Source organism: Ailuropoda melanoleuca, chromosome 13, assembly GCF_002007445.2.
Source record: "Ailuropoda melanoleuca isolate Jingjing chromosome 13, ASM200744v2, whole genome shotgun sequence".
In the NCBI taxonomy this organism is placed as follows: domain Eukaryota; kingdom Metazoa; phylum Chordata; class Mammalia; order Carnivora; family Ursidae; genus Ailuropoda; species Ailuropoda melanoleuca.
In genome coordinates, this window is record NC_048230.1 from 56,031,693 (window position 1) to 56,054,578 (window position 22,886).

The window sequence follows — 22,886 nt, forward strand, 5'->3', positions numbered from 1 at the left end:
GTGGGGGAGGGCACCTCTTGGCCCTCTTGGGGGAGGGCGCACGTTCTGCTCCCCACCTGCATCACTCACTCACTCCACTCACCCTGTCCCTGTGGGCTCTGTGAGCCAGGTGAGGCCTTTCAGATCCACGTCCCTTGTGCTCCCGAGCCATACCTCGTCACAGGCTATTTGGGAGGGACCTCGGGGAGTGCCGCGCCCCTGCACCTGTCCTTGACTTGGGGGATCGCACTTGGGCAGCTGAGGCTCGCAGCCCTGCTGGTGGATGGTGCTCGTGAGCCCCCGTCCTAAGGGTCTGCCCTAAGGGCTCGCTGCTCCCTCCGCAGCCCCGCGGAGCCCGGCAGGAGCACGCCTCTGCTGAGAGCCTGATGGAGTGCATCCTGGAGAGCTTCGCCTTCCTCAACGCAGACCTCGCCCCGCAGGAGCTGTCCCTGTTTGGGGGCTGCCAGGGTCCCCGGTAAGTGCACTCCCCTCCCAGCGCTGACCCTGGGGACTAGCCTCAGTTCCACGCTTCCTGTCGGCCTCCTGGCTGGTGCCTTCCTTTGCCCTGGGCCCAATTTGTACTTACCTTGTTTGTCTATTGTGCGCCCGCCCCTGCATGTCCCCTGCCTGGCGCAGAGCAGGCCTGTACTGACCATTGAGTGAATGACAGTCCCCCAGCACGGTCCTGAGCTCTGAGCAACGGGCTATTTTGTGTTTACCTTAAAGAATGACAATAAGGCCCACATACGAGCAGCAGTGAGCAGTGACTGAGCTCCCTGTTCTGCCCAGCCATCCACCCTCACCTCCGACACCAGCTTCCTTCTCAGCTAGGCAGCCCCCAACTGCCCGCCCCCCTCATGCCTGGCTCCCGTACCAAATCTCAGCAGCACCGAAGAGGATACCCAGTAAACTCAGTCCTCTCCTCTCACGATCCCACGGGGAGGGGGTGGCACTCCTACCCGACAGCCAATGTCACAGTGTCCTCGGGCCCAGCTCCTACCATGAAGCAAACATGGTGGCAGGCCTGCTGGCTGGCAGGGCCGCACTTACCCCTCACTGCCCCGAGCTTGGTATTCCTGTCCCCACTTTACAGATGAGTACACTGAGGCCAGGGGGGCAGACCTGTCCAGAGCTTCCCTGTCTCCAGGGCCCACACCATCCCACCACCTGTTTTGAGTTGTTGCCGGCTTTTGCTGCTTTTCCTTTTCTCTTAGTCTTGTCCTTGGTATAACTCTATCTCCCTGGGACCCGGAGTGGGCCTCCCTGATCACCACTGTCCAGGGAGGGACGGTTTCTTCTACTCTGGGAGGGGGCTGGGCTGCTAACTGGAATGGTCACCCGGTTCTTCTCAATCCAACTCAGAAAGGACAGGACCCCACCCTCGCCGCCCCCACGGAAGGCGTCTTCTACGGAGCTCACGGCCGGGACCCCGGAGCTGGACAGGCTGCTTACGGTCCACCTCCAAGTCTGCAGAGCTCTGCTGCAGGTGCTGAGGGCTGTGCGGCGGGGGGACGGCTTGCTGGGAAACCGGGTTGGGGGCTGGGAGTCCTCTTTGCAAAGAACTGCTCTTGATGGCGGTGGGGAGCGTGGTGCCAGGAAGAGAGACCCCCACCCTGAGAGCCAGGGAGACTGAGGAGATTCCTTGTGGAAGGTTCAGGCCTGGGTGAATAGTCCCGTGGCTCTTACGCATCCCAAGCGCTGAACCAAAAGCAGTGGCCGCGGCTCTTTCAGCTGCAGATGCCAGAACTCCCGTCCAAGCTGGCTCAACCAGAAGGAGCTTTCTGGCTCACAGAATTGAAAGGCCCAGGGGTAGGCTTCAGGCCCAGCTGGATCCAGGGTTTCAGATAGCATCGTAACTGGGTCTCTCGCCGCTCTGCTTTCCTGCGTTGGCTGGCTGCACCCTCAGGCAGGCTAGCCCTCTCTGGTGGCAAAGGTGGCCCCTGGCAGTCACAGCCCCCATCCCACCATCTCTGCCACCTGGGTTAATCAGGAATGCCAGGACGACAGAGAGCTACCGTCGGTATAGAAAGGATGGGCAGGGGGGAGGCGGGAGCTGCAGTCGTGATGCAGAGGGGCACGTTCTGTGCTAACCTGGAACATCGTGGGCTACTTTCCAGAAACTGGCCTCTCCTAATTTGTCGACGATGGTCCAGGAGTGCCTTCTGGAAGAGGCTGTGCAGCAAAAGGAGGTTCTGGAGATGCTTTCTGTGCTCGACTTCGAGAAGGCCAGCAAGGCAACATCCATTGAAGATAGTAAGTGACTGCCCACCACCCACGGGCGGCTCTTGTGAATGGCATGAAGCGATGGTCTTCGAAGCCCGGGGCGGGGGTGGGGGGAGGGCCCGTCTTCCTTCCTGATGTCCAAAGTTAACCGGAGCCCAGGACGGACGCGTTGGGGTGGTGGCAGCTGGGCTGTGCTCTGACACACATACTGTGGGGCCGGGAGAGGAGGCCACACAGCCTTGGAGTCGGCGGCACACACTCTTCCGTCTGCTGTGTGACTCTGGGAAAATGATTCACCTCTCTGGGCCTCAGCTACCCCATCTGTATAAAGGGGAGGCCAAGGGAGAGTGTTCAATGAAATAATCCCCAGGACACATTCGAGGCACAGAGCGTGCACTCAAACACAAACAGTACCTGTGACCTCAGTCCTGCCTCTGCCCCCCAGGGAACCTCCCCGTGTCCATAAGGAGAGACTGGAGGCGGCAGCTGTCCCAGTTGCTGTGGGGACTGTGGGGACAAGCTGGGCAAGGAGCTCACAGCTGAAGCTGCTTGTCCTTGTGGGTCACACTGGGATGTGGGAAGGGAAGCTGCATGGAGTCCGGTCATGCCTCACCTCCGTGACATCTCAGGCCTTAGATAGGGAGGAAACTTTGGGTTGCCTCGTTCCTGGCCCTTCCCCACCATCAGCGGGGTCCTGACCTGGGCTTTCAGTCGTTCCACAGACTGCTCGGAGGAAGGGGTGCCTGAAGCTGTGGAGAGGGTGCACGGAGCCCGGCAGGGTCCTGTCCTGTCCTGCCACGACGCTGCTGAACCAGCTCAAGAAAACGTTCGTGCACAGAGTCCGAGGGAAGTACCCGGGGCAGCTGGAAATAGGTACCCCCCCCCCCGCCCCAAGCAACGCTGTGTTGCGTCCCCCCGGGGCCAAGTTCTAGCCTGCCTGCATCCCCGTGTCTTCATGACACCAAAGGGAGGACGTTTCTCAGCTCGCCCACAAGTCGCCTCCTCTCACTGGGGACAGGAAGGGGTCTGCGAAACCCTGAGGCTGCCAACGTTAGCTGTTGGTGCATTTTTCCGCATAGAAAATGCTGCGTAGCTTTCTGCGTAGCTTCCGCCAGAACCTTAAGGGGTTAGGAAAGAACGTTTATGGGAAGGTAGGCGGGAAACGGTGTCCTCCAATGTTGGCTAGACTCTTCCTCAGGGTACAGAACGTCTTCCTTTGTCGATGACTGAAGGGTGACAGTCGTACTCCCTTCCAGGGGCTCTGGAACTTGGGCCGCTCTAACCAGAGCCTGGCTGCTACTCGGCCTGAATGTTTCCAGCACTGACCGGGCCTGGCCCAGCCCGGGACAGGGGATGCACCCCAAGAACGCCTGCCTTGGGGCCTGCAGACCCCAGCTACGACATGCTCCTTCTGTCGGGCAGAGGAGGCCCAGGGAGGGGCACCGGCCCACGTGCCGTTAGCCTTTCAATGGACCCAGCTGCGCCTGGCGGAGAAGCCAGGGGGCCGGGCCTCTCCTCACGGCCTTCTCCTGTGTCTCGCCAGCATGCAGGAGGCTCCTGGAGCAGGTGGTCAGCTGCGGTGGGCTGCTCCCCGGAGCCGGGCCTCCCGAAGAACGGACGGTCACCTGGTTCCAGTTCCACAGCTACCTGCAGAGGCACAGCGTCTCTGACCTGGAGAAGCATTTCGTGCAGCTCACCAAGGAAGGTAGGGGCTGGGCGGGTGGTGGCCTCCAAGCAACCCCGGAAGAACGGAGGGATACCCGTCCGTGGAGCCCTCGATCCTGGCTCTCTGGAAGCCGGTTTCTCCGAGCCACGGCACCTTTCCCCTCTGGCTGTTCTTTGGAGAACCCAGATTTAATGAGATCCCACGTCGTGCAGTGAGCTCCAAGGGAAGGTTTTACAAAGCTCAGAGCAGAGGTCAGAGCTGGATACGAGGGTGACGTGCCGCTGGCCAGCGTCCCTGAAGTACAGGCTGAGGTTTTATTAATTTTCAGGGTGTATCCGATCCTTTGCTAGAAAGCCTTCCGAGAGATTCCAGGAGGCCCCTCTGAAACCAATCCAGACTGAGCCTTGGTGATCACATGGGCTTGCCCCGGGATTCGCTCCCCCACCGCTACTGGCAGCGGCCACACAGACCTGCAGCTGCACTGGCCATGGCAACCAGAGGGACCCTGGTCCACTTCTCTCTTCCAGTGACAGTCGTGGAGGAGCTGCAGTGTGCGGGGCAGGGCAAGGCGGTCAGGAAGCTGCGGGGCAAGCGGCTGCGCCAGCTCCAGCCCCTGCCCCAAACACTCAGGGCCTGGGCGCTGCTCCAGCTGGATGGGACCCCGCGAGTGTGCAGGGCAGCCAGTGCTCGCCTGGCCGGCGCAGCCAAGAACAAGAGCTTTCGGGAAAAGGTATGGCATGAGGACAGGAGATGGCAGCCCCCTGGCTACATGTGTGTGCGTTGCGTTGTGGGGAGGTCGGCTTTCTCTCTCAGAAAAATACTCCAAAGGAGTGAGTGATGTGTTGAAGGGGGCTGCATTCGTTGCAAGATATTTTGGTTTTTTAAAGATTTTTTTTTTAAAAGTAATCTGAGCCCGCTCTAATGTACAACCCCGAGATCAAGGGTCACATGCTCTGCCGACGGAGCCGGCCAGGTGCCCCAAGACATTTTGCTTTTGGGATGCCCCAACGGCGTGAGTGCAGCCCTTTTCCTGCCGTGGCCCTGGGCGACACCAGCCCTGCGGAGGAATCCGGGCTGGACCGGGCTGGCGCTGTCATCTGAGGACCCCACAGAACCTCCCGCCACCGCCTGACCCCCTCGTTCCTCTTGGTGCTTCCGACACAACACGTCCTATCCGTTTGGTCTGAGAGGTCGCCTGCACGTAGAGTATCTCTTTTTTTAAGCTTCTCATGGTCATCCTCACTTACTTTCAATTAATGTGTGCGGCTGGCTGGTTCACTGTATCTGGTCGATCTGAAAACCAAGAAATTGGACCCCTCTGCCTCTTAGGTTTCTGGACCCATGACTACCCTAGATTTAAGGTAGCCGCGCCCAGGGTGGAGAAGGGCAAGATCGAGGCCTTCCTAAGGTCTCTTGGGCCACCCCTTGGCCAGGTGCATTCTCACACACTTCCTAATGAACCTGTCCGTTTTGGGAAGCCGGTGCCAGCTCTCTTCTGGCTGAGGTGGCCGAGGGGACAGGGCCATCGCTGTGACTGGGAAAGGGGACTGAAGGGAAGACAGGCTTTGGCCTCGGGCCTTAGGCAGCAGCTCTGCTTTCCGCCCACAAGGCCGCCTCCGTCTGTACGCCCAATTCTTCCGTTGGCCCCGGCTGGACATCTGATTTCTCTAATGTCACATTTCATCTCGATTTGGGAGATATTATTAGACAAACAGAGCATTCTTCATTTTGATTACCATCAGCCCAGGGACCAGTGTTTTTAGAGATAAACCAAATGTGGCAGCAGACACCCCAAGCCTGGGTGCACCGGGCCCAAAGATGAATAGATCAGGGCCCGAGGCTTGTTCAGAGACGGGTAAGCAGGGCTCGACTTGGGGCCAGCACTGGGAGGACTGGCCGGCCCCCACTCACAGCAGCCCCCCCCCAGGCGCTGCTCTTCTACACCAACGCCCTGACCGGGAACGACGCCAAGCTCCAGCAGGCCGCGTGTGTGGCACTAGAACACCTCAGGGTGAGTCCAACCTGTCCTCGCCGGGGGGGGGGGGGGCAGCCCGAAGTTAGTTCATGTCCAAGTTACTCCACTGGAATTACCGCCAACAAAAAACCGAAACAAAACAGAAAACCACCAAAAACCAAAAACAGCCCCCGAAGAACTCGTTTGAGGGGAGACGTCAGCTCCGCCCGCAGTGGCCCCTCGACAGTAGTCAAGGAGCATTTGCTCTGGCTGTGCCTGAACAAGCAGGTGGCCCCAGGGACTCACTTCTGCCTTGGATTCTGTGTTTTACGAACCTCAATTGAAAAATTTCTAAAAGCACCATCAGCTACTTGTAGGGGAAAAAAAGGTGTGACATACAGAAACGCAGAAGTTGTCCACCATCCTAATACTTAGCAGAAAGTACTGCTGGCATTTTGCTGTATTTCTTTTGTTTGTGGGTGTGGGTGAGCATTTAAAATGGTGGACCACGCTAAATACAATTTAAAAGCAGTGAGTCAAACAGGGACTCTCAGCGGCAGGCTGGCAGCGCTTTCGAAGTCTCTGTGAAGGGGCCGTCTTAAGCTAACGGACTCCTCCACTCTCGTGTGGTAGAAAACTGAAGTTCATTATCCATTTTGTCATTATAAATAGTGTCATTATGGGCATCTCTGTGTACCAAGCCTTTAAAAAAAGTATATGGAGTTCTGAATGATTTCCTTAGGCTGAACTCTCCCAAGTGTGACTCCAGGTCAGAGAATATGGAACTTTTGAATTTCTAGATTCAGCTCAGCCAATGACACTCACAAAAGCAGATGTGAGCGGATGTCCATCTTGCCTCTGCCTCACCTGCATCTGGAACTCTCATTTCAGAAAAACCATTGCCAATCTGCTAGATGAGAAACAGATTAAAACTCACTCACCCTATTCGTTCTGGAAAGAACCAAAGAGAAATTCTAAGAGGACCACCTGGTTATAATCAACCAACCAGTAAGGGGTTAGGGGTGGGGGCCCTGGAGAAGCAACTGAAGTGCGCTCTGGTCCTTGGAGGAGAGCAGCCAGGGTCAGCTGTGCCCAAACCTGGGCCCTGACTGATGCTCTCACAGTCTGACCAGGAGGGGACGGTCAGGAGAGCAAGGAGGAGGTAGGAGGGTCCAGAGGGAAGCAGGTCTTCCCATTTTCAAGATAGGCCTTCTAGAAGGTATCCATAAAGCTCTGCCCATGGCCTGGCTCATGAGCAGGTGTCAGGAGGGAAAAAGTGAGGCACTTCCAATGAACTCGAGGCCACATCAGAAACCTGTAAGCCTTCAGAAAAGGAAAGGGCTGAGGGCTTGCAGAGCTTATAAAAGTAGATTCCACCTGCTACTTAAATGTCCCCTAATGGATCCTCTTCCCCCCCACCTCCAACAGGGCATCGAAAGCATCGATCAGATCGCCAGCCTGTGCCAGTCTGACCTGGAGGCTGTGAGAACAGCAGCCCGGGAAGCCACACTGTCGTTTGGTAAAGTACAGCACCAAACGCCGGGTGCAGTGGGGTGCCCGAGGACCTCTGGAAGGCTGCACCAGGGAGGCCACGGCCAGCCCTCCAAGATGCAAAACAGTACACGGGCTGGGGGCACTGTTAGTGACCCGCTTAACTGCATTTGGCCAAGATGGGTTTCCTTCATAGTTGAGGTAGCAAGGAGTGCTTTATTTCCCTCTTAAACTTCAGTTTATGATCCTGGGGAATGAAAGCCAGATGCAAGGCAGGAATACAATTCAGCAGGTTCTGTCTTGAATGCAGGGGCAAGGCACTGGGTCCATGTGAGTGGCTGGCAGGAGCTCCCCAATGCTCCCCGCCTGTGCCCCTTAGAGCAGCACCCAAGACCCAGGTGTCAGCACTAAGGCCATCTTGGCTCACCAGAGCAGGACACAAAGGCGGGGGACAATCCAGTGACGGAGCACCTTAATATTTCAGGTGAGAAAGGACGCTTGGCTTTTGAGAAGATGGACAAACTCTACTTGGAACAAAGAGAAGAGGCCTTTTGCCAGGAAGCGGATGTTGAAATCACGATATTTTAAGTCTCAGCTGAGGAGCTCCAATCTGGCATCTGTTTTCGCTCCTGCCCCGCCTTGACACAGGGACTGAGTCTGCCGTGGGGGAACGCTGTGTGCTCCCCCTTAAGTGTGAGCTGGCCAGAGCTGCTCCCTCCATCTCCAAACCAGTTACAAAGTCCAGGGGCACAGATGAGGCTTTTCGTACAGGAGCAGAGGGGAGGCATGGCACTTTGAAGGCTGCCCGACTTTAATCACATGATCAGCTTTTGGTTTTGATAATCTGTCTGACCTTCCCCAGTCAGCTGCACTACGAAGGGGCCAAGGCCAGGCAGGATGAGGCCTGGAGTGAAAGGCTCCAAGGGGAACGTGCGGCACTTAGGGTCTCCCTGCGGATTCTGGTTCAGTAACAAATGGGGGTGAACTGGCAAGCGAGCTGACCACTCTTGCTGAGGAGGACGCAGTGGGTCCTGTCAGCAGCAGCAAGCTGTCCCCTCGGCAAGCTAGGGACGGTGGGAAGGCACGGAGCCAAGGTTTCACGAGTCACGCTCTCCATCCGAGCTGCGGCCCAGATGCTGCCGTGGAACCTGCTGACCATGGACCGTAGTCTCCCCGTGTTCAACAGCACAAAGAAGAAAATGCCACTGGCCGAGAAACACTGAGCGTCAGGTCAGGAGAGCATTCACTTTGACCTCTCTCGTTAACGTGTAAAGAAACTTCTGAAGCAGGTCAGTGGAAGGCCTATTAAATAAACTGCTTCGGAAGCCATGAGCTGGTTTGAAAAAAGACTTCAATGGAGATCATGTTTAAAGAATGAAAATTTGTTTCCTATTTAAACCTATTAAAAGACCTCAAACACGCCCCAAACTGTTGCTGTGTTGAGCTGCAGACAGCCTGGGGCATGAATGCAACGGCCAACAACGGCCCTGGGGACTCTGTGACTGATACCTTCTCGCGTAAACTCCTGTATATATTCTGTGCTTTTCCGTTGAACTTAGTATTTATTTGCCTTGCCCTTAAGTTCAATTTTCTGAAATTTCCATTAAAGCTATTTTTATGGGTGTTTCCTTTTTTGTCCCCCCAAAGATTTTATTTATTTACTTGACAGAGAGACAGCCAGCAAGAGAGGGAACACAAGCAGGGGGAGTGGGAGAGAGAGAAGCAGGCTTCCCAGCCGAGGAGCCTGATGCGGGACTCGATCCCAGAACACCGGGATCACGCCCTGAGCTGAAGGCAGATGCTTAACGACTGTGCCACCTAGGCGCCCCAAGGGTGTTTCCATTTACCTGAAAGTAGTAGAGAGCAGTGGTTGCTTCCCCAAACCTCCCGGGAGGGAAAAAGTGGCCCCTTCCGTCCCAAGGGCGCTCCCTGGCAGGCAACTCGGTCAGCCGGGCTCCCCCACACGCAGTCTGAGGGCAGCCTGTGGGCTCAGTGCCCTTGGTACTCCCCGTGCTCGCAGAAGGCTCCCAAAGTGCCCGCTCCTACACAGATACCAAGCAGCTCGGCCTCTTTTTGTCCAGCCCTTGGCTTCATCTGATTTCTGTGCCAAAGTTAAGAATTCAGCTATTTTTTTTCCACACTGGCATTCCACCTCTTTGTGAAAGCTTAGATGCCACTTCTGTATCTGAAACAAAGGCTGAAGTGACAGTGGGTGTGACACCACCGTCCAGTGGCCACAGTCCTCTGCGGGCATTCCGTGGTCACACGATCAGCCTGTGTTTACTCCCCAGTTCTGTGGATCCTGCCGGGAGGCCCAGGGGCCAGTCATACAACCCTGGAGGATATAAGGGAATTCTTTGTACTATTTTTGCAACATTTTATAAATCTGAAATGATTAGAGATTGATTAGAATCTGAAATGATTTAGAGATTAATGGTGTACAAGAAAGGAAGACTAGGTGAATTTTTTATCTCGTCACTTCTCCATCAAGCGTGGCTCAACGAGAAGTGGTGACCATGCGTCTCACGGGCAGCTGGCTAGGGACACATTCTGAGCAGTCTTCCAAGCAACCTGGGTAGGTTAGAGGGTGGGTTTTGTAGTTGTCCAGGAAGCTGGGCTGAGGCCGAAGTGTCAAATAAACTCACCGGGAAGGGAAAGGTCCCCGAGCTCAAAGGCGCGCACAGCCCCAGGAGGCCACAGTAACCCTTGGCCACCTGACCGACAGCACCTGTCTCCTGGCAGCGGCAAGAAACAGGAGGTACCTGTCCTGCTTTAGGCCCATTAAATAAAGGCACGGGAGGCACCCCAAATCCATGTTCTTTAGAAAAAAATTTTTATTGTTGCAACTAAAATGCAAACCCATCATTTATAGGGCAAGTTGGAAATCTGTACAGTTGGACAGTTCTGTGAGGTCACAGAAGACCCTGAGACGCGCCCCCCCACCCCCCATCATGCATCCATGTATACACACACCTGAAAAGGTATTGTACCAAAACACCTCGCTTTTTTTGTGTGTTTTTATTTTTGTAAAAATGCTTTATTCCATGGCCATTGTAAAAAATAATGACCTGATGAGTAAATATTGGCTTAAGGCATATAGCAGAGCAGCTCGCTACTTCTCTAACATACGTGTAACAAGATGGAGAGCCATCTGTTTTCCAAGGATAGGAGGTTAAACCAGTATATCCATTTTGAAATGCTACTATATACACACCCAAACTACTACATACATATACAGGACTTCAAAAAACAAACAAACAAGCCCAACTCAAAAATGCGTCCAGCCGGGCACCTCAGCCTCACCCACCCCCCACCACGGCTCTGCGGAGCGATGCCTCACATGTTCCCACCACAGAATTTCTCTGCACGGGCTTCTAACACGTGAAAGGCAAAATGTGAAAATGCTGGCAGAAGAGCAGCTCGTGAGCTACGGCTGCCTTGGTTTTGGTTTTTCTTCTTGTTAAAAAAGCCACTTAATGTGGAGGTCTTAAGTTCCCTTGTAGGAAGAGTCGTGAGCACCATCAGTCCCCAGGGTTCAAGGGCAGGGGCAGACGTGGCTCTCAGCAAGGCCCCCGGAACGGGACGGCGGCAGGTGGACTCAGAGGGACTGTCACCCAGATTGCTTCAGGACGTGTGGTTTCCAACAGTTGCCTTGGTTCCAAATCACAGTCTGCTCGAGAAGAGCGTGAACTTCTGACTGTGGAGGCTAATCCCCAGGGTGTTGGGGGGGACCCTGCTTGCCTAAATGTCCACAGCGTGAGGTGGGACTACAGCTTCCCATACCCTTGGAATGTCTGAGTTACAGTGGGACCCGGCTGGACAAGGCCAGGCCGGGCCTCACCAGGAAGTCACCAGAGTGTCATGCCAGGAATTCGGCAAATATCTGTTACCGGAAAACATCACTCCACTGCTGAATGGCGATGATTTCAGCAAGTCTTAGGAACCACAGCCATGTAATGATCAGATCATGCAAAGGGAGATTTGGACTTGTACATGGGGCACATTAATAAGCAGAGAGCTAAGTATTTCAAGCACATGGTATTTGATAGGGACACAAGACGACCGTACATGCATTCTAATACACACAGGGAAAGCAGTGATTGAGAACAAGGTTCTAGCAGATAACCGGGAGGGGGTAACTGGGACAGAGTAATCTCACGTCATGTATCTTAAATACCCAAGTGTTCAGTATATATTATCCCATGTTCTATAAACATATGCCAAACCTCTTCTCACGTTACCCACAATGTCACGAAATAACGACTGCTTACAACCGTCCTCCTTCCTAGTACTGGTCTGGCGCAGCAGGCTCACGGCAAAGTCTCACGTTTCCAGCACTACCTGAGGGTTTATTATTGTACTTTTTGATAAAGCCCTTGATGCAAGGCTGACATAAAAAATTTTTAATATATTATTGGTTTAAGAAAATGCTAGTGCACTATGGACGCCTTTGGGGAAAAAAACAGAAACAACAAAAAAATAAATATGGAGTGGAGAGGCTCACTACACACAGTCTCTGTGGAGGTCCAGAGAGAGGACACCGTGTGCTGCCCACCCGGGATGTGCTGGGCCACACCAAGAGGGGGCGTGCGGTGGGGCGAGCCTCGCGACTTGCGCAGGCCACCAGCACCAGACACTCCTTTGCTCTCCTCAAAAAATGGGTTGTGGGTTTGGTACTTGAAGGAAAGGGAGGGGAAACAAAGTCAGAAAGAGAACCAACAGCCCAGGGAGGGCAGTTCTAGTGCAGAACGAACATCCGTCCAAGTCGCGGCTGGCTAGGCTGCCCTAGGCGCGTACCTACCCCGGCATGCCAGCGGGGCGGGCGCGGGCTCCAGCCGCGGAGGCGGACAGTGGGGTGCGGGTGGAGTGGAGGGGGTCAGATGACGTGTTGCTGCTGAGCAGGAACTGGGATGAAACCAAACATTTCCAGGTGAGCCTGGCCCTGCCCCGCAAGTGGCGGACTCGGGAAGCACCCCGGCCACCCCGCCACCAGCAAAGGGGCTTGCGTTTCTCTTCCACAACAGCCCTTCTCCCCAAAAATCACCCCTAAGGAAAACATTGTTTACATGTTGCTAAACCATCCGATGTACTCAAAGATGGTTGCTTGGAAAGAGATAAAGTATTTTAAAATGATTTTTAAAAAGTCCTGTGAGGTGATCTCCATGACTAGTCTTGAGGCTAATCCTCCCTCTTCCACTCACTTCCACAGCAGCACACTGCTCACGTGTGGATTTCTACTGAAACGGCATTTCTATTCCGAAGGCAGTGGAAATTGTTCCTTCTGAACCTCAACGACAGGGCGAAAAGCTGGTGGCCACCCTGAGGCAGGGGCCTCGAGGGACCCCGTTTGTGGAGGTGGGGTGATGAGGGCGGGGCCTGACCCAGATGGCCCTAATGAGAAGGGACTGATAGAGAAATGAGCAATGGGAAACCGGTGGGGACACCCTGAGCAAAAGCAGAAGCCGGGCTTTGTTTTCTAGAGATGGCCTTTTGTTGTTTCCCTTCTAAAAACAGGAAAGCTCGCAGGCACTGCACTGTCTGAGCTCAGTCTGCGCACAGCAGAGGAAGCGACTGAGCGAGACTGCACCCTAAACCCTTACACCCTCTTCTCCAAAGGAGTTTACATTCGTAAAAGCATGGGAATCTTTCCCTGGGAAATCAAATATAAACTGTGTATCTGGTGACACCACTTAAGGGTACAAGAAAGTTTCATAAGTGCCTAGTCTCTTTTTTTTCCAGAAATAACAAAAGCTGCTTTTTATAAAGGTTAAAAACAACAATGTGTTGTAATTCTATTATTTTTTTTTTCAAAAACAAATAACAATAACAAAAAAAAAGAGAGAGAGAAAGAGAGAGAGAGACACGTATTTGGCATTTTCTCTACTTACTCCTGAATAGTTTAAGGCCCTGAGATTAGACTCTTATATATTCTTGGGACCACAGGGCTCCTTAAAACCCCAGTGCATCAATCCTCAATTCTCTCTTGTTAGCCCTTCACAGTTTCAGACTTTAAAAACCTTTGCTCTGTTTCTTCCGAGACTGGCTCAGATCCTTCCACAGCACTGAGTGCTAACGCCGGGCTGTCGGCCAGCACGTCCGTCAGTGAAAACATACCCTGTAGCAGAGGTACGCGCCGGCCGTGAGGACCGTGGCCATGCACACGTTGACCAGGAAGGGCTTCCAAGGAGTCAGCGCCTGGTCCTGCCCCTCCACTGGTGGCGAGGGCTCCCCCTGGGCGGGACCTGCCCCCACGGCCCGCCTTCTGACTTCAGTGTCTGGACTCGTGCTGAGGGAGGAGGGGAACAGAGACGGTTACTCATTCTGGGGAAAACCGATGGTGAGGACGCTATTATTACGGTTGGAATTCCAGGAAAAAATGAGCCACGTGTAAACAGACCTTGGCAATACGGACACTGGCCTGAAGCCCACTTGTCACACCTCCCCCCGCAGAGACCTAGGAGGCCCCCACCGCCAGGGTATGGTTCTAGAGACCCATGGACTCCTTAGTGATGGAAGGTGGGTCAGACTCTGCTGAGAAATACAGGCACTGGTACAAAGATAGGTGCTAATTTGCCCTGGGATTTGCTTGGAGAATGTTCCCCTTCAGATCAGGGAAGGCGATGGTGTGGCCCACATGCTACCACTCCCTCCACGGGCCCCCTACATAGGAGCCTTCGTTACTGCTGACGTGAGGACATCACGCATTCCCTCTGCCCCTCAGCCCACCGTCCCAGGCTCGAGTCCCCAGCATCAGTGCAATCCCGCCAGTAGGACGGTTTCTCGGGCATCCTATATGCAGCACACTGGTTGCCCTCCTGGTGGCGAACCGGAGCCCCCGTGGGGGTCATGTGCACTGTGCTCTCAGGCCGGGCCTGTCTCAGGAGAGGCCAGCGGAGGCCCTTCCTCTTTCTGCAAGCTCCCTTTCCCTCTCCCCTCGCCCTTGCCTCCCTCAGAGCCCTGACCACAGGATGTCCTGCTCCTCACATGCATCTCCACAGCCTTTGTACCCTAACAGCATTTCGTGTGGTGGGCAGGACCACCCGGAGCCACCACCTCCCCAGGAGACAGGAGGCGGCGGCGCAAAGCACCTGCTTTTGGTGACATCCCTGCCCGCCCCGTGAGGCCCCGGCTGCAGGGCTGAGGCCCGTGTGCACATGGGCCCCCACTGGTGTCCAGAGGCACTTATGTTCTTGGCACAACTCCACTTTTTCCTGGAACTCTCTGGCTTTTAGCTTCCCAGATCCACACTGCTCTCCTCAGCACCTTCACATACACACTCTAAAATGACCCCTCTCTCCACCACAGTCTTGGCGAACACAGAACACATGACGGACTAGACACCAGTCACGTGCCAACTCTCACCTCTCTCGCCCTCAACTCTTGGCAGGCCCTCGGGTGGAGCACACTGGCTCGCCCTGAGAATGTCACCAGAGGCCCTGGGAAGCTAGGCACAGTGTCCCTGGGGGACTGTCACTGAGCTGCTGAGAACATCACACGGCACCTGCTCTAGGAGGCCCCATTGGACAAGTCTCTCTTAAGCCCTGGAGCCAGATGTGATGCTGCTGTGATAGGGACCCAGCCGCACGAAGGACCCTGGTGACTTCGGCACATGGGTCAGGACTGGGGCCTGGCGAGGTGCATTTGGCAAGGTGCGTAGGTAAGATTCTGATGATCAGTGTAGCCCGAGGACCACTCAGGCACACACCAGGTATAACCTGCCTTCTTGAGTATTACAATTCCAATGTCTAGACCCATCAGTGCATTCCCGATCCTGTCCTTCAACAGCTCCGAAATATCCCAAGGTAGGGAGAAAGCATGATTTACCTAATTCCTAGATATATCTTTGGCTCATCTCTAATTTTTCACCATTTCAAATGATGCCTCAATGAATACCTCTGCCTACAGACCTCTTTGGACACCTGTTTGCAAACCATTGCAAACCAAATTTCTAGATGTGTACAAATGCTGGGTCAAAGCATGCACTCATCCAGGAAGCAGGAACCAAGGGCACGGTCTCCACAGGCTCAGGCTCACTCCCATTCATTCTTTAAGCTTCCATGCCTCATGCAGGCAGCCTTCCTTGCGTACCCTGGGAAGGCAGAGTATCTCTTCTCGAAGGCTGACTACGTGCACTTTGATCTCCTTATTGTCCACAGGCTCCCATCCATAATCCACTGTCGCCATCCCAACAAGATGATCCAGAATGCAGACCAGGGGCCATTTTCTAGTGATCTCAATATTTCACATACATCAATACGTGCTCAATAATCTTTGCTAAATGGCATTAAGTTAATCAAGATTATAAAAAAAGGTTAAATTCCCAGAAGGACCATTCTGGGGGCTGAAAGTACATGGTCTAACCTGAAGAGCACGTTCCAGGACTGGCTGGAAGCCGGGGGCAGGGCATGGTCATCTCTCTGTGGGGCTCAGTTACATGAATCCCTGATTCCAACGGGCACCACAAGGTGGTGCTAGAACCCCACTGAAGTAGGTCCCTTACCTCGGCCAACCTGTGGCCGCATCAGATGCCCCTGGCTCCTACAGCCAGGGGAAGAGTGGTGATGGTCCAGGGGTCCTAATCCCCAAAGACACAGAGGCAATGCTTGCCAAGAGGAGGCTGTGTCCTCAGGGTTTCAATATCAACATGTTTCTGGATCGGAGGGTCAGTCTCCCACACTCCCGATAAGCCAGGCCCCTCTGCCCTTACCTTTCGACACTGCAAGGGACATTTAAGGGGGTTCTGGTTTCTTCATTGATGGAGCAGGCTTCTTTATCCTCCCCAGTTTCGTCCTTTACCCACTGGTGGTTGGAGAAGAATTCCTTGCATTTCCCATTGTGTGGTTCCAAGATTCGTTTGGGGGGCCGGGGAGGAGGGGGGACGTGTTCCGGTGGGGGCTCCAGGTCCTCATGGGAGAGCTCCTTCCATTGCTCCTAGGGAAAGCAGCAAGAGAAAGTCCTGTTAGTATTCACAGTGGGCTGATCTGTCAAGAAATCTGCTCCCCTTTAAAGGAAGCAGAGGTAAGGGGCTCTCTCTGCTTCCTGGGGCTACAGACATGTGTACTTGGGAGGATGAAATCTTCTGAAAATAAAGTCTCTTCTCCCTATCAATGTTCTCTATGTCAGCACATGAAAGGCAGAAACTGGATCACGGTGAACATTTCCACAACTTTCTAGCTATTTAGCCACCGAGGAGAGCTATTTCTGACACGATAGAATATTTGAATTTTTACGATTGACAGCCTCCTTCTTCAGAGGCAAAAATTCAAAACCAACATACCCGGATGCAAGGAGAAGCAAGGCTCACCTGCACTGAAGAGTCTCCCATGATGAATTTGGCACCTTCGATCACAGCTAGGTAAGAGAAACGGAGCTGGTCTGCTGTCTGGATCAGTCCCATCCGAAACTTCCTCATTTCTAAGAGAACTTTCTTGATATCAACAGAAGAAGGGTCTTTCCTCTTGTCCATCTGAAAGCCAGGGAGGAGACGCCATTCAGCCAACTCCAAATGGCTGTGACTTTCAATGTTCTGGAGGAGTCCTCCAGTTTCTACTCAGGAAAAACCACAGCAGGGAGGCAGAACTCTAGCAAATGTGCAAACACGCAGCAAAATCAGGACCAGTGGAGCACAGGGGAAAGAGTAAGAGAAAGGGATTCTCTGGGTCTTCCCGATTCCACACTCCACTCAAGAACACCCCTCCGAACAAAGCTACTTGGCTTAGACCTACTTTTGCAGGAGGAAATTGTTAAAAACGGAAGATGCCAGCTACTTCATTGCAGAGACAATGACAGAGAAGCTGGGGGCAGGCCATAGGAGGGGCTAACATGGGCTCCCTTCTCTTTCCGGGGCCTTCAGGGGCCTTCTTACCAGCAAGAGGCAGGTGTCAGCTAGACAGAAGGTCCCCGACCTGCCGATGCCGGCACTGCAATGCACCACAACAGGGCCGTGCTCCGTGCTCAGGGACCCCGACTCGCGAACTTTAAAAAGGAAGTTCAGGAATGAAGCTGGCGATTCGGGGACTCCAAAGTCAGGCCACGTGGTATAGTGGAAATGTAAGATCTCTCGAGTTTCTTGAGACTGAAAGAAAGAAAAAAACAAACAATAAACTCATGACGATTCTAAGAGAATCATCTGTACAGAAATCACGGCTTCCAAGTAAGCACAAAGTGTACCCCACCCTCCACTCCCCCCGTCTAACTCAAAGAACAGCTTCCCTTCTCAGAGTTCCTTCCATCTGCTCACCCAGCCAAGAAATACCAAGCACTGGGGGGTGCCCGACACTGGACCCGGAGGCTGCTCCCGCCTCGACTTCCCTTCCTTTAGCATGGAACGTTCTCGCCCACATCTCTCCTCCGATGCCCTATCCCCTCTGCTGTCTTCATGGTGACAAGTGATTTTTCTTCGCCCCACAAGTCACAATGACGTTGTGTGGCCGCCCACGGCAATCCAGTCCTAAAGCACCGTGAGGTTTCCCACGAAAGAGTAAAAAACGTAACTGCATGTGTACGGCACCAGCTCTGGGGAACTCAGGGCTTTACAAGACTATCTGAAGTCTCAGAGTACTGTCATTTTAGAGAAAAAAGTAACCATCTCAGTCTCCAAAGACTAGCAGCTGTCAGGTGTGGCGCGATACCCAGCTGAGGAGGAGGGCATCAACACCACCGGCCCCACTGGCTCTGCTGTGTTCCAGCACTGCACACATCAGCCCATGGAATTCTCTCATCGACCCTTCCAAGGCCCTATTCCCATATCCCCATTTTCTCGACTAGGAGACGGAGACTTGGAGGCCAACCCTCCATGAAGCACGAGTTAAAATCTCAGTTTGCTTGACTCCAGAGCCCACGTTCAGAGGCTGCTGCAGGAACTTCTGAAACGAGGGCTCTGGCCCTTGTCCCCAACTGACTCTCCCCCTGGCCCAGTCTGCTCCCAGTGGAACAGAATGAAGAATGGTCTCTGGTGCCCTTCCCAGCTCCAGCTCTAAGGAACCTATGACAAGCCCCGAGGCCTGCTTACCAACATCTCCCTTCACTTGGCAAAACGTCCACAACATGCCTACCATGTGCCAGCCACCGTGCCCGGCAGGATACGGTAAAGACACTGCGCTCGCCCTCCCGGAGCTTACAGCTTTAGTTCTAACCACCTCCCTGGGCCCAGGGTGATGAAAACTTCTGAAAGAGCCTACGTTACACACCAATGACCTAACATCAGCAAAGAACACTCGTATGGAGCCCTGCGCCAGCTCTGACGCCAGGACGATCGTTCACAGAATTACCCTAAGCAAGGCCATTTTTCCCTCCCCAGAAAACAGCCTCCTTGTATGGCTTAAAATGAGATGCCCTTTCTATTTTTCAGGGAAAGAACAACACTTACAAACAGATTTTAAAAATGGAGTAAGAAGAAAATACACCAAAAGCAAGTTCCTTCTTTAATCATTAAAAAGGTGTGGATCATCTCCTGTTGACACCCTCCCGCACAGCTGCCCGCCTCTTTCTCGAGGAATCCGTTCTAAACCTGTGCTTGAACAGACACACATCGGAGTCAAGAATTTTTAAGAACAAAGTCTGTTGGAGCACAGACCTTCCCAACATCAACACCTCCACGCTGCTGTAGGTGCTTTGCCATGCGAACAGCACTAACCCCTTCTGCTCTGAATTCCATTTCCCTCAACAAGCGGGAGAACTTTTCTTGAGTTTACCAGAAGTCCGCCTTAATGTCAGGCTTGCAAATTTTAAAAAGCATGAAAAGGAACGTCGACGACATAATCCTCCAGGCACATTCCAACACGCTGCCAACATTATTCCTGAAAATCCTCCGTCAAGCCCCTCCATAAATCACAGCCTTGGAGGCTGCGTGCGGGGCCCCAGCAGGCTCAGGCTGCAGAGCGCTCGCACAGACCAGAGACCGCGCCCAGGAGCTGCACCGCTGCGTTCTGGAAAAAGCCACGAGACTGACTTTCCTCTGTTTCGTGGTAACCTGCGCTAAGTTCTAGGTCTTACTGCAGTTAGTAATTCAACAACAGGAGTCACGTGGACTGGAAGGCAGTCAGCTGAAAACTAACATGTGAGCAGAACTCGGGGAAGCCCCCATCCACGTCAGCGCTGCTCCCGCCTTCCCTCCAGTCCGGGTGGGGATTGCCCTGGATAATCGGGTCACTTCAACCCCACAGAACCTGCTAACCCTTCCCGGCATGTGCTCTGAGCCTGGTGCTGCCCTAACAGTTCCCTGTATTACCTCCTGAACCCGAGACACGGTGAGACGTACTGCCCCTCACCCCAAGGCTGACAGTCTGACATTGAGGGGCCAGGAATCTACCTCAGGGAGTGGGCCAGAAGGGAGTGGCTGACTGCCACGGCCAAGGCTGTCCCCAGGAGCTGCCGTGAGCTCCCTCCTGCTGCTGCCGGTACTGGCACAGGGTCCTCAGGGTGATGGCTCCTGGTGAATTATTTAGAATCCCCATAGGCAGGGCCTTCTGGGGAGCTGCTTCTTAGCACGGTACCTTGACCTATTCCAAGACCATCTTCCAATGAGAGCCAACAGCTGGTGTTAGAAGTCTTCCCACAACAAGTAAACTCCAGACCTCACTTAGAAAACGTACACTATGACCTTGGGAGTCAGCCCGAGGGGCCCTTCCTCCCTCGCTCCAAGCTGGAGACTGTGGACCACAAAAAAGGCAATGGCTGCTCTGTAACCTGCGGCCACCACTTCAGTCCCTCTGCAGTTGCAAAGACAGGAACAGAGAAGTTTTAGGTGAGACACTCCCTTTTCCCTAGAGACTGTGATGCAGTGTTACAGTTTAGGGAGAGAGCTCTGTGGAGGAGGAACTGAGGACCCCCCCAGACTCACCATTCCCCCACCTCCCCTGGTCACTTGGCATGTTAGCGGGTAAGCTCTGCTTCCCACAGTGCTAAGATTACATCTTGCTCAGTGTACAAAACTCAGAAAAACTGGCAATAGGTAATATCACCCAAGTGAAAAGACAGTTCAACCAGTGGCCGTCAGAAGGACAGAAGTACATGCCATACTCACTGTAAGGTTTTCCAATTCTAGCTGCCGTACTGTGTAATATGACTTAATATCTTCGGAGATCAAGGTTAATTTCAAATTTGTGTCTTCAAAGATCATTTCTTTTTCTTCTTTTTGTGGCCAGTACTGTGCACATTTTAACTAGGAGAGAAAATGATGAATTACTATAAGCAATGGACTGTCTTCCCATGAAGGGAGGTACGGAGTACCTTCCATGAGCTTCAGGACAACCCAAAGGAAAACCGGGGTTTTTCTGACCTTGGAAGTCACTATAAGCATAACCTACGTGCTTCTTGGGGAGATGGGGGGACGGGGTGAAGACCCAGGGCTAGTTGGGCAGAGAGGGCTCAGGCCTCCAAACACAGCCGTTCCCACACAAGAAGGCGCTTCAGGGGTCTGGCCCTTCCAGAACCTCTATGAGGTGAAGCCAGACCGTACAAAAGTTTTAGTCTCTCACAGACTACTACCATTTCAAAGATTACCAAGAACCAGATCAATGCTGTGGGCACAACGCAGACCCCTTACCCAGGGGAACAGAACCCGGTCTAGGGAAGACTGTGGGACACTGTGAACAGGCTGGAGGGCTACAACCAAATGTTTAAGAAGGCGTGGAGAGACGCTCCTCCAAGGTTTGAGGTCACCTGCTGCCCCATCTCACCCTTTCATTCTGGTTTGGCTCAGTCCCAAAAAATCCTTTTGATTTTCTAGTTTAATAATTTCAGGAACTATTCAATGGTCTTCATTTAAATATAGCTCATCAACTTTTTCTTCAAAGCAAGCAACTCCCAAAGACTCGGGTTCACTTAGAGTTTAATAAAGAAAATCTGACTCCAATTTAGCGGCACACTTTGAGTCAAGTTTCTACACCAGACCTTTCTGCTTGGTGATGAACGCTTTGGACCAAACAGCAGGCAGATGGGGGCTAAGCTGTAAGGTCTACTAGCAAGAGGGTCGGACAATGTGCCTGGACAGAGGGAATCCCAAAGACATTATGATTTCCATCACATGAAATTATCAGTGTGTGCAACTGGCTCTGTCGGAAGCAGTACAAATTCGAGCCCACTGCACCTGAACACGCACGGGCCCACCAGCACCTGCTCTGACGCGCAGGACAAGCTGCCTAAAACGCCACAGTAGGTGGAGGGAGTCCCTCCACGCCCAGCCTCTGTCTGTTAGAAGAGACTGTTGGTGCAGATCGGTGACGAGGGGTTGTGGCGGGAGTAATCGCTATGGATGCGCTATGGGAATTCAGAAGAGGCAAAGGTTCCAGGCCGGCTGAGGTTATAGGCAAGAGATCAGAGAAAACCCTATGGAAGAACTGGCCTCTGTCATGATCCCAGGGTCTTGGGATCGAGCCCCACATCAGGCTCCCTGCTCAGTGGGGAGTCTGCTTCTCCCTCTCCGTCTCCAACCCATCCCTCTCTTGTGCTCTCTCTCTCAAAAAAATAAAATCTTTAAAAAAAAGAAAGGAAAAAAAAAAAAAAAAAAGGAAGCGGCCTCTGACAGAGGCATGCTTGGAGGGGTGACTAGGATTTCCTAGGCAGTGACTGCCCAGAAGCTGGTCTCAGAGGAGCAACAGGGAGCAGGGCCAAGGGAAGAGCAGACCACAGTGACTCTGGCAGCAGGCCCAGGAAGCTGCGGTGTCACCTGGGCAGTGAAGAGCCAGGAGGCTCCTGAGCAGAGTGAAGACAATCAGGACGGCCCACCAGTCCTGCTCTAATGAAGCTGTACGCTGCCCAAAAAACAACATAAAAAGAAATCAAGAAACACCAGCCTGGGATGCCAACATAGCATCAAACGTCATGGTCCTGAAATGGAAGGCCAACAGGGCCTGGACTGGGCCTGTTTGAAAGATTTGGTCAGTTTCACCCACATCCCCTCCTAACAACGATGGGGCATTACCAACAATGAGCCCCTGGAACAGCACCGGTCTGTCAGCATCAAAGCAATTCGGCCACTCAGGACACCAATGGGTCAATGACATGGCAAGGTCCCCTGCTGAGCCCAAGGGGGTGGGGCAGCTGAAAGGGGGACTTGAGTAGACACTTGGAGGATGCACTCCTTCCCACACTTCCAGTAATCAGACCTGTGCAATTCCTGAAGACCCCAGAGGCAGAGAGACTGCCCTGGCAGGTTCGACACCACGTGTGCTGGAGCGTGTCCCCAACGCCACGAGCAGAGAAGCAGAAACACAGGATGGCTGGGTGCTACCAAAGAAGAGGCCAGTGCTTTCGAGTCTCACAGGCGCGGAAGAGTCTTTTACATCTCACTAGCACACAGCAAACACTCAGTTTCAAAACTGAATATAAAGCCCAACAAATCTCTGTGATCTGGGTAAAGACCAAGATTCTAGAAACTCCACTACCATGCAACTCTGGTGCACACTAAGTGCCCATCAAGCAATATTTATTTTTCAGAGCTCTTGGGCAGCCACAGTAACATGCCATGCTCTGCTTGCTGTCATTTCCTGTAGACATTTTTGTTTTAACACACAAAATAAAGCAAAACACAAAAATAAACTCGAGAGCACTACTTGCTGCTATTCTATTAAA

At 53.3% G+C, this 22,886-nt stretch overlaps 2 protein-coding genes across 2 annotated transcripts in view; one reads left to right on the forward strand and one right to left on the reverse strand.

Moving 5' to 3' along the window:
• Positions 1 to 8,966, forward strand: part of RIPOR3 (RIPOR family member 3) — an 80,843-nt gene extending 71,877 nt beyond the window's left edge. Inside the window, exons 14-22 of the mRNA XM_034640536.1 lie at positions 324 to 454; positions 1,342 to 1,465; positions 2,097 to 2,232; positions 2,914 to 3,075; positions 3,746 to 3,907; positions 4,396 to 4,598; positions 5,796 to 5,879; positions 7,251 to 7,341; positions 7,798 to 8,966. Coding sequence (XP_034496427.1) covers positions 324 to 454; positions 1,342 to 1,465; positions 2,097 to 2,232; positions 2,914 to 3,075; positions 3,746 to 3,907; positions 4,396 to 4,598; positions 5,796 to 5,879; positions 7,251 to 7,341; positions 7,798 to 7,901 — 1,197 coding nt within the window. The 3' untranslated portion in view covers positions 7,902 to 8,966. The remainder of the gene's footprint in view (positions 1 to 323; positions 455 to 1,341; positions 1,466 to 2,096; positions 2,233 to 2,913; positions 3,076 to 3,745; positions 3,908 to 4,395; positions 4,599 to 5,795; positions 5,880 to 7,250; positions 7,342 to 7,797) is intronic.
• Positions 8,967 to 10,123: 1,157 nt separating this feature from the next.
• Positions 10,124 to 22,886, reverse strand: part of PTPN1 (protein tyrosine phosphatase non-receptor type 1) — a 66,490-nt gene continuing 53,727 nt past the window's right edge. The window contains exons 5-9 of the mRNA XM_002912980.4: positions 20,338 to 20,475; positions 17,179 to 17,388; positions 16,618 to 16,779; positions 16,021 to 16,244; positions 10,124 to 13,599 (exon numbers count right to left, since the gene is read on the reverse strand). Coding sequence (XP_002913026.1) covers positions 13,413 to 13,599; positions 16,021 to 16,244; positions 16,618 to 16,779; positions 17,179 to 17,388; positions 20,338 to 20,475 — 921 coding nt within the window. The 3' untranslated portion in view covers positions 10,124 to 13,412. The remainder of the gene's footprint in view (positions 13,600 to 16,020; positions 16,245 to 16,617; positions 16,780 to 17,178; positions 17,389 to 20,337; positions 20,476 to 22,886) is intronic.